This window comes from Pseudophryne corroboree, chromosome 10 (genome assembly GCF_028390025.1).
Source record: "Pseudophryne corroboree isolate aPseCor3 chromosome 10, aPseCor3.hap2, whole genome shotgun sequence".
In the NCBI taxonomy this organism is placed as follows: Eukaryota; Metazoa; Chordata; class Amphibia; order Anura; family Myobatrachidae; genus Pseudophryne; species Pseudophryne corroboree.
The window spans coordinates 343,076,081-343,087,687 of record NC_086453.1 but is presented as its reverse complement, the minus strand read 5'-3'; the positions used below and the strand labels follow the sequence as shown (position 1 = coordinate 343,087,687).

Genomic DNA, 11,607 nt, shown 5'->3' with positions numbered 1-11,607 from the left:
GTAGGATGGTGTGATGGTTAGCATTACTGCCTCACAGCACTGAGGTCATGGGTTCAATTCCCAACTTGGCTGTAACTGTGTGGAGTTTGTATGTTCTCCCTTTGATTGCGTGGGTTTCCTTCGGGTGCTCCGGTTTCTCCCCATAATCCAAACATATACTGGTAGGTTAATTGGGTCCTGACGAAAAAACAAATGAACCCTAGCAGTGGCGCACCCAGGGGGGGTTTCCGAGCACCCAGAAACCCCCCTCCACTAAAAAAAAATATATATATATATTTTTTTTTTTAGCTGCATGAGTATTATTAATGACTGTCTAGCGTCCTGTGCAGCCTGCTGTCTTCCTGGTGGCACTTGTAAGTGCAATAAAAGTTTACTTTATTTTAATTATAGTACATATATATCCATGTGCATACATATATACACATGTATATACATAAATACATACATACATATAAACACACATGATATATATATACATGTGTATATATATATGTGTACTGTATGTGTGTACATATATATATATATATATATATATATATATATGTATGCATGTTTAATATGCTATGTATATGTGTATATGTATGTGTGTGTATATATATATATATATATATATATGTGTGTGTGTGTAGATATATGTATATATGTGTGTGTGTATATATATATATATATATAATATACACACACACACACACACACACGCACACACACACACACACACACACACACACACTAGTTTTACGGACCCAGCATATACTGGGTCACCTCAGTCCCCACCCCCGTGATTGGCTCCGCCCAGTTCTAGAAACCCCCCCATGCAAATCCTGCGTTTGCCACTGCGTAGCTAGGTAAGCAGCAAGTGACTTTTACCTCGTCCTATTCAGTGTGATTATCCTGATGCTTTACTGAGGAGCCTCAATGTTCTACCAGCTGCCACAATAAATGGTTACACTAATACAGAAAATGGGATCTTCATACGTTTTCACTGTCAGAGAGAACTAGGGCCCTCATTCCGAGTTGTTCGCTCGTTATTTTTTTTCCGCACCGGAGCGATTAGTCGCTAATGCGCATGCGCAATGTTCGCAGTGCGTCTGCGCCAAGTAAATTTGCTAATAAGTTTGGTATTTTACTCACGGCTTAACGAAGAAATTTCTTCGTTCTGGTGATCGGAGTGTGATTGACAGGAAGTGGGTGTTTCTGGGCGGAAACTGGCCGTTTTATGGGTGTGTGCGAAAAAACGCTACCGTTTCTGGGAAAAACGCGGGAGTGTCTGAAGAAACGGGGGAGTGTCTGAGTGAACGCTGGGTGTGTTTGTGACGTCAAACCAGGAACGAAACTGACTGAACTGATCGCAGTGGCAGAGTAAGTCTCGAGCTACTCAGAAACTGCAAAGAAATTTCTATTCGCAAATCTGCTAATCTTACGTTCGCAATTCTGCTATGCTAAGATTCACTCCCAGTAGGCGGCGGCTTAGCGTGTGCAATGCTGCTAAAAGCAGCTAGCGAGCGAACAATTCGGAATGAGGGCCTAGATTCATCTACAGTTTCGATCAATAAGTAATTTAAGGGTTCCATTTGCGCTGACTATACGGTGAGTATTGCTACAGGCCAGGAGCTACTTTTCCAAAGGCTGATGTCCTGCTCCTGGAGCGTCACACAGATTAGGGAATGTAATGCTAGAAGCAGGATCTCCGATTGGCCCGAGACATGTCCTTTCCTCCTCTCAGACCAGGTCTCCATACACAATTATTCCCACACAGCCTGTTTGGAAATTCATACAGAAATCCCACATGTTTTCCAGCTGTTGTCTGTCAGAAACCGCATAACCACCCCACCCAGAGGAACGCTTATCTCAGATTAACCATTGCACTAGGAATAATTTATTAGGGAACAGCCAGCACAGCTATTATAGGAGCGGTATTGGTATTTAAGGGGCTGCATATACACTAGAGCTTCACTATGACTTTGTTTCAAGTAGTTCGATAAGTTTGTGAATTGTTATAATGACCCTCGTTACAATACATAGCACAAAAGGGTGCTAAGTGTTAGAACACCTAGTCCTTCTGTAAATGAGTAGTTATTCTTTGTGATGTATTGCTTTGTCCTGGAACACAACAGGACATGTGTCAGACTGTAACTGTAACACATATTTGGCAAGTAGGAGATCAAGAGTCTTGCACAACAAATCTATTTTAGTGTTCCCAGTAAATTCACAACAGCAGCCTTAGATGTGAGGTACCGGGAGGGAGTTCTGCTGAGAATGGCCAGCTGTCGCCAATCAGACGTCTATCGACTTCTGCTCCGGCCGGTCAACACATCATCAGACAATAAGAGTTTGCAGTGAACGTGTCCCTTAAGGCTCAGCTAAACCCAAAATATAAAAGGCTTTGTAGTAGACGCCTACTGGTAACATTCACAGGTATGTCTTATCCAGACAGCTGGGGTAAAGGTTTTCCTGTACCTGACAACCTTCCTGTTAGTAATCACATGGAAGATGTCATCCACTTTTACCATTAAAGTACCGATCACAGAGCACAGTAGCTTGAACTTGGCTACAAAGCTAATGCAGTGTCACACATCCCACACTTTTTGAAATTGGAGTGAAGTACTAAGTGGTGTGCTACAAGGGTCTGTACTTGGACCACTATTGTTCAACATTTTTATTAACGATCTAGCGGTAGGTCTAGAGAGCATGGTGTCAATTTTTGCAGATTATACCAAACTGTGTAAGGTTAGAAATTCGGAGGGTGATGCTGAGTCTCTCCAGAATGATTTAGATAAACTGGAATCATGGGCAGCAAAATGGAAAATGGGTTTCAATACAGACAAGTGTAAGGTAATGCACTTTGGTACCAAGAACATAAATAACACATACACACTAAATGGGGTGAATTTAGGGGATTCTGTACTGGAAAAATACTTAGGTGTTCATATAGATAGCAAACTGAGCAGCAATACCCAAAGTAGGATTGCAGCAAAGAAGGCAAACAAGGTATTAGAATGCATAAAACGGAGAATTGATGCAAGGGACGAGAGTGTTATACTCCCATTATATAAATCCCTAGTGAGGCCACATCATGAATACTGTGCACAATTTTGGGCACCATACTACAAAAAGGATATCCTAGAGCTAGAAAAGGTTCAGAGGCGGGCAACCAAACTAATCAGAGGAATGGAGATGCTGGAATACCAGGAAAGGACTTTCAAGGCCAGGCATGTTTACACTGGAAAAGAGGAGATTAAGAGGGGACATTATCAACATTTATAAATATATAAGGGGACAATACATAGAGTTTGCGCGCGATCTGTTTTTAGTAAGATCGACACAGAAAACACGTGGACACCCGCTTAAGTTAGAGGAGATGAGGTTTCGTACACTAAGGCAAAAAAGTTTTTTTCACAGTTAGGACAATACGATTTTGGAATTCCCTGCCTGAGAGTGTGATAATGGCAGACTCGGTCAACATTTTTAAGAATGGGCTGGATACATTCCTAAAGGATAAGGATATACAGGGGTATGGTGCATAGATCACTCGCTATAGTTACAAAAAAGAATAATAAACATAACGGCCGACTTTAGCGCACGTTAGATTAGTCCAGAAAAAAATACAGCGTAGGGGAACACAAATAGGTTGAACTCGATGGACAAATTGTCTTGTTTCAACCTCAGAAACGATGTTATTATGTATGTAGCATAGGTATTGGGGAATGACATCTGGTATTCTAGGTTATTTGTCCTTTACTGGTCGCAGATCATTGATGGCCATGGAATAAGATATCTCCACTTCACACTGTTCTATTGCTGGAAGCAGAGCTTGTGTTGTCCCTTTCCCCCTTCTCCGGTCACTGGGGAAGTGGTGCATTAATTGAAGGCAAGACGGAGCTCTGATTAATAGAAGTTCTACAGTGACTATCTTTGTGGGGTGGTGACTGACAGTGAGTGGTGTAGGGTCCATACCTCCCAACTGTCCATACCTCCCAACTGTCCCAATTTTTGCAGGACAGTCACTTTTTTGGGGGGGACTGTACCGCTGTCTCACTCGTGGGCCGCAGTTTCCCATGGGGGGGGGGGGCAGTTGGAAGCCCACCTCTCATTCTCTGTTTTACTTAGCAGAGCAGCATCTATTCATGGGAGACAGAGGGGCTGGGCGGCATGGCCAGCAGCTCATAGAGTGCAGGACATGCCCCCACAACGATGAAAATGGGAGGCTTGGCTCACGATCGCGGCATTCCCGCAAAGCCATGCCACCTTTTTCCATAGTCACACCCCCTTTTTGGCCAGCAAGGCACGCTGGAGTCCTGACCTTCCCAATGTTGGGAGGTATGTACATCTATGCCTCTGCGCCCCACCTGCGCTGCAACATGTTTTTACTAAAGTGCACAGTTACTTGTTTTTTTGCTTTGATCCCAACTTTGAATCCGTCCCAAAATTGGCATTCTATAGGAAAGAGAATTGGATATATTGTAAGATCGCAATCCAGAACCTCTTCTAATATATTACTTAGTGTTTAACTATTCAGTCTTCATTCTTTTTACACGTGTCTGATATACTAGTTGTAACTTAAGGGTTTGGATGAAAATAGAATGAGCGTTTTCTTTGGTTCCATTCAGGGGCATCGCTATGGGGAGGCAGAAGGGAACATTTGCCACCTTTTATTGGCCTACATGGGGCACTTTCCTTGGCTGAAGCTACACAGCAATGAGCAAGAGCAGAAGGCGCTCTAAGCAGCTCATAGTTTTATTCACGCATGTCCCAGTTGTTCCAATGTAGTCCTCCAAATAGGACAGTCACAAATCGGAGGACTCCAAATGGCCCATTGCTACTTTCTTGAGTTGTAATTTCCACCTACTACTTTCCGTTAATTTAATGAACTGGAGAAAAACATATTTCAGATTGAGATTTCTCCCTGGGGAGAGGACAGAAAGAACCACTATACAGTTGCACTTACTGCACTCGTGACTTTGAGAGTCACTGGCAGACATCCCAGGTAAAGCATTTAACCATAAATGGTTTACAGAAGTCCTCAAAAAAGTAATGATCAGGTGAAGGATTTGCAGTTTCCTCTTTCAGTGCACAAAAGGAAATGTCTATCTTTTTTAATCTTGGATATCAGATAACTGAATCTCCTCCACCCTTTTATCTTGGAGGCTACAGAAGGTTCAGAAGCTACCTGAGTACAAAACCTCATTATATAAAGTGTTTTGATTTGAAGCCTGTACAAGTGATCCAAGTAACAAAATCTGATCTTTTACTTTCTGCACCTACTGCACCAACCACCTATTTCCCCCACTCCTAAGCTGATCACCGGCTCTATACCTTATACTGTGCAATAAACTCCCTAGTGTACTCTCTTAATTACAGATTTACTTAATAGTATGGAGCAATGGCAGACATTGTGGTAGGGAAATGAGAGGTGACCTGTAGTAGCTTATTGGTACTGAGGTAATATAAATAAGCCGGTTAGTGCTCTCATAACAAGTTACATTAATAAGTAACATCTGGACAGTCATCGTACTGTACATCTAGTTCACATAATATCATCACTTTCCTGTACTGGTAATATCCTACATCTCCAATTATATCTATCTAGTACGAGATAAACGAATAGCTATATAAAGGTTCAGTGTGTGATGAAACCAGATTTACAAACACATTCCTCTCAAATTGTGCTGGCCTGAGGGAAAGAACACTGAGCTAATTATGCAACATGGTTTCGACATCCTGTGACACAAAGTATGACCTCCTTGCAACAAAGATAAAAAAAAGAAAAAGTACAATAGATAATTCAGAGTTTTCTGTGAGAAGATATTGGACATGGAGCTGATACACAAGGTTAGGGATACTCTAGTGAGGTAGATTCTAGCCTGTTTCTGACACATCTTGTGTGTCTCCGTTGTGCAGTTAGTCTTTAGTAGAACAGGGCAATATCCCGCTCTTGTCGCATACTGCACATATTGCTCCCACTGCTGCTGGTGGAACCTGTACTGTCAGATAGGTGAGTTAGCTTTGTGGACCAGCTGATTGCAGTACTCAATAGTGTAACCAAGCATAAAGCTGGAAGTGAAATGTGATCCTTTGGAATTCGCATATATTCTATTAAAGCAAATGTTCTAAGGCCCAACAGAATGGATATCCATGTCCAACAGCAGCAGCAATGGGGGCTAACGTTTATAGCTGCCTCTATGCTATATCTATGCCACATTGTCATTAGCACTCCTCCAGCATACAAGTAACTGCAGCACCTTCGGGACGTTTTCTTAGGTCACATTTGTCCTCTTCTGTCTCTTTCCCAGTGTAGTCCACACAAAAGACCCTCTGTGTCCTTATTCCTTCTCCACAAGTTTGAGAGCAATGTGACAAGCTACCTACTCTCCACATTGGGCAGGGCAAGTCCCCACAAGCCCGAATGTCCTCAGGTCTCAGCTCTTGTGGGCAAAGGTCTGAGGGCCTTCCCTCCATATCTCGGCACTCTACTGTCCTCCTTTTCCAGCCAGAACCACAACTCTTAGAACACTGAGACCAGTCTCCCAAAAACCACTGAGAAATGAATAATGGTCTAAGTAAATGATGGGAGACTTTATCCTTGGCTTTTGGTCGTCCATATGGCAAACTCTTAGGGATGAAGAATGTATATTTAATTTTGGGTGGGACAGACTCTGCAACGACACGGAGGAGTTGTATCGTCAGTGGTTCTGGCAGGGAGTGGAAGCTTTGTATTCTCTCCAGTGTTGTGTTGGAGCCACTATATATCAATATTGTTCCTCTTAGATGCACATCCTGCTCAATGGAAGAAACCATAAAATCCCCGTTTAGAAGGTAGCTTCCATCTGCTTTCTTGATTGCCAGGTAGATACCATCATATATGATACCACGGTGACTGCGTTGCTTTACATCTATGTTGGTGGCTCCAGCTGGGATGGTGACGATATCTGTATATCCATACCTGTTTGTAGACATGTATCAATATTGATTAATGGATTCCAATATAGTTATTCCACTATGGACTTATGAGGCTGACAATACGGTGCTATAAGAGCTCTAGAAAAGACACTAAATGCCTTACTTAGACTTGTTGAGTGATCCAGATATCTTCCTGCAGCTCGATCCATCTCCCCCACACACGCCGCACTTGTCCAGTTTATTGGAGGAATGTAATACGTGATCACACCCAGCTTTGACGCACTGACCCTGGACACACACAGACAGACTTTCCGGCCCACACAGGGTACCGTCCACCACCTGCCAGGGAGAACAAGGGAAAACATAGCCAGTGACTATCATGTAGGTTATCAGTCATTACAACGCGTGCTTTCACCAGGGATGTGCGGTGATCTAAATAGCTCAGGAGGCATTGGCTAGCACCAGAGCCATATTTACATGCAATATATGAGCCAAAGGGTACATCTGGGCATTATACACAGGTGCAGCAGTATAAACTCCTGGAAATTTGGTGAGTTTTGATCAGAGATGTGTGGAAAAGATAGGCAGGTGAGGTACTGTCTCACCTGCCATAGACTTTTTACTCCAGAGTTTTGGCTATAAAAATGATTAGAATAATGCAAAGTAGATAATTCAAACATATTCTTTGTATTTTTCATATACTTTATACAGTTGAACCTCTATTGCAAACGTTAGTATGACAGGAAAGGCTCTGCCTCACCTGCCTCACCCCACCACACGTCACTGGCTTTCACATTTTATTGGATTATTAATCTGTGTCCCCAGGAGAAAGGACAATGAGTCTAGCCATCTAGATGACACAGGCTGATGTAAGCAGAACATTTCTGTAGAACTGAACAAGACATCCTGAACCTGACACATAGCAGAGTATTTACGTGAGAGGTCCAAGATCTGCAGAATGTTCCATTTTATGGGCTATATACAGTTTGTGGTGTTTAAGGTTTCCAGATGTTACTGTAGCGTTTTGCTCATTCTCCACTGATTGCACCTGTGTTGTGAGTACAAGTGCTTGTTACTTAGCATCTGCAGTGTGGTTTCCTACATGTTGTATAAACTCCAATGGGGCAGAGACTGATATGAATGACTCAGAATTCCATTGAAATGATGAGTAATACAGTGGCACTACACAAATAAATAATAATATATACAAATACTGTGTGTCACTTGTCATCACAGCAGCTGTATGAATCACAGACCTCAGCATAATAATAAATGGTATACACAACGGGATGCAGTCAGATTACCGACGCCGAATCCCGACACCATTCAGAATGCCGACACTGGCACCTCGAATAGGTAGACATCCCGGCGTTGAAATCCCGACAGCCAGGATGCCGAATGTCCTGACATTGCGCCGCTGAAGAGGTAAGCCCCGCCAGGGGTGGTGGTGGGGAAGGGGGGTGGTTTGGGTTTCGGGGAGAGGGTTAGGTTTAGGCTACGCCCTAGGAGGGTTAGGGTGCGGGGAGGAGGGGGGAGTTAGGGTTAGGCACCCCCCTCTGAGGGTTAGGGTTAGGCTACGGGGCAGGAGGGTTAGGGTTAGGCAGCGGGGACGGGATCTTAGGTTTAGGCACTGAGGGGGAGGTTAGGGTTAGGCAGCAGGCAGGGAGGGTTAGGGGGGCAGGGAAGAGGGTATATTACCCCTTACTCACCCCTGTCGGCTTCTTCGCAATCGGGATCCCGATGTCTGTATTTAGAACGTCGGGATCCCGGCCGCCGGGTTTCCATACTGATCCCTACATAAAAATGGCCCTCATTCAGAGTTGATCGCTCGCTAGCTGCTTTTAGCAGCAATGCAAACGCTAGGCCGCCGCCCTCAGGGAGTGTATCTTAGCTTAGCAGAAGTGCGATCGCGAAAGGTTTAGTTCCTGGTTTAATGTCACAAACACGCCCTGCGTTCGGCCAGCCACTCCCCCGTTTCTCTAGCCACTCCTGCGTTTTTACCTGGTACACCTGCGTTTTTTAGCACACTCCTTGAAAACGCTGAGTTGCCGCCCAGAAACACCCACTTCCTGTCAATCAAACAACGAACACTCGAGCGACTGAAAAGCGTTGCTCGAGCTTGTGTAAAACTACAAAGTTTTGTGTGAAAGTACTTAGCGCATGCGCGCTGCGAACCATGCGCATGCGCAGAATTGCCGTTTTTCTACCTGATCGCTGCGCTGTGAAAATCGTCAGTGAGCGATCAACTCAGAATGAGGGCCTATATCTAGACATGACATTATTGCTGTTACTTAGGACGTAGGAGACGCCCAGAGTTCACACTTAATGCTCCTGAACTTCCTCCTTTTTTACTATTGCAATCACCTGTAACTTCCATAATAAATTAGGTGGAAAGTTGGGCAGCAGCATTTTAAGGTTTGGGAGAGAATTACACACTGAGATATAAATCAAGTTAGACTCCGTAGAACAATAAGAGTGGCGGCTCACCTTGGACTGGAAGACTTTGAATTCACTCCCCCCACGTACCCGGCACATTAGCTTGCAGCGATCCCGGGAGGACACACCAGAGAATTTAGGAATCCACTCTATGAGGTTCCCGTGCCTGTCCGTATAGTTATAGGTGTTGTATTTTTCACACTGAACTTCTCGGAAACTCTTCTCTAGAAATCAGAATTAGAAAACGCTATACATCAAGGCATAAAAAACGCACTTCAGCTGGGCGACGGTGGAGGGGGGGGGAGGTTTGGGGGGGCGGGCAGGTCCTATCACAATGGTATTAGCTTGAAGAGAGATGGATATTTTTTGTGGATTGCCACAAATCTCTGTTGGTTTTTATGGCTCCCTTCACTTTGGTGTTTTGTTTTGAAAGAGAGAATACAATTGGTGATCTTCAAATTATATGCCACTCCACACCCTGTATTATTATCTTCTATATATAAGGCACCACGAGGATTTCGTATCACAGTACAGTGGAATAAAAGGGAGAACAAGAAATATACCGTATGTACAGATGGTTCCGGTATGAAAGATAGATAGTGTCTAGTTAGACAGTCAATAGATAGACACCATATGTTAGACAGACTTTAGGTCGACAGGGTCAAAAGGTCGACAGGGTCAAAAGGTCGACATGAAAATGGTCGACATGAAAAAGGTAGACACCATGTTTTTTTGCATTTTTGTGGTTTGTGTGGATAGTTTTGTCATCTGGGACCCCCAATTGTAGAAAGGCATACGCTCGCCACGCTTCGGGCACGGTGGCTCGCTGCGCTCGCCACAAGGTTTATAACCAACTCTATGCCGACATGGATAGAGAAAGTATGAAATAATCCAAAAACATGTTACATAAAAAAATATGTGTCTATCTTTTTTATGTCGACCATTTTCATGTCGATATTTTGACCATGTCGACCTTTTGACCTGTCGACCTTTTCCATGTCTACCTTTTGACCCTGTCGACCTTTTGACCCTGTCGACCTAATGTCTGTCTAATATATGGTGTCTATCTATTGACTGTCTAACTAGACGCTGTCTATCAAACGGATATGTGTACAGATAGTATATAAATTCCCAGATACATAAAGTGAGCATCTAACACGCTTTTGTAGAAGACCAATGGGAGAGGAACCTGCTGAAGCGAACTACTGGGTAATGTGTGGACACAGTGGGGAGAAGAGGGCAGAGACTGGTGGAGGGATGGTAAGCTAGGATGAGTATTAAAGGCACCCTTGGATCCTAGTGGGCTGGATGAGAGTCTAATGGTACGAGACAGAGCATTTCAGAGTTTAGGAGCAGCACGGGAGAAACCCTGAATGCAAGGGTGGGAAGTGGTGATCAGCGAGGAAGAGAGGCGGAAATCAGCAGAGCCAAGAGGACAAGAGATAGTATGTGAAGAAATGGGCTAGAAATAGAGAGAGGTGTGGTGAGGGTGACAGATTTGTAGTTGAGAGGAGTGTGAATTTTATTCTGAGTGGTACATAATTACTCAGTATCTTAGAACCTCCAGGAGACACACGAATTAGAGGGAAAGTCTCCTGTTTCACAAAAAAGTGGGGAATTCTCCCACAATCTGGTGAATCCAGCACTTACCAGCAGTGCTGTAACAGGGCACTATTGCCTCCCGAGAGCGTGACTGCTGCTTTTATTTTCTCTTCCTCTTTCCTCCTATCTCTCTGTGTACTTCTCTCTCTCTCTCTCTCTCTCTCTCTCCAGTGCCCCCCTTTCTCCTTTCTCTCCCCCTCTTCCTCCTTCTTTCCCTCTTACCCCTGATCTATCTTAATCTTTTATCAGAGCTTGATTTTATTATATAGAATATTCTTAACATTACCTTTTGTGTTATCATCTTTACTGTTGTACTTTTTGGGACATGCTCACCTTTTCTTCTCTCTCTCACCTTTTATCTGTATATGGCCAATGCATCCCTGTGCACCTTTTTCCTTTCTTTTATGGTGCTACACCTTTTTGTTTATGCATAACTCCGCGCTTTGGGCTGTACAATCCCACTTTTCAGAGACTGTCCTGACGTCCAACCCCTAAGCCGCAGTGTCCCGTTGTGGGGGGAGTTGGGGCAGCACTCTCACAGCTACAACTACACAGTGTGGGGAGAGCCTTGGGGAAGCCCACGGGCATGAGGCCACACATCCTTTTCATGAGGCCGTCTGCCTCCGGCTCAAGGGGTCCCTGATTTCAAATCCCATGGGGGAGATTCAAATG

General features: G+C 44.0%; 1 protein-coding gene across 1 annotated transcript in view; it reads right to left on the bottom strand.

The window, feature by feature from the left end:
- Positions 1–675: 675 nt before the first annotated feature.
- Positions 676–11,607, bottom strand: part of ADAMTS8 (ADAM metallopeptidase with thrombospondin type 1 motif 8) — a 77,855-nt gene continuing 66,923 nt past the window's right edge. Inside the window, exons 7-9 of the mRNA XM_063943631.1 lie at positions 9,385–9,557; positions 7,061–7,236; positions 676–6,940 (exon numbers count right to left, since the gene is read on the bottom strand). Coding sequence (XP_063799701.1) covers positions 6,205–6,940; positions 7,061–7,236; positions 9,385–9,557 — 1,085 coding nt within the window. The 3' untranslated portion in view covers positions 676–6,204. The remainder of the gene's footprint in view (positions 6,941–7,060; positions 7,237–9,384; positions 9,558–11,607) is intronic.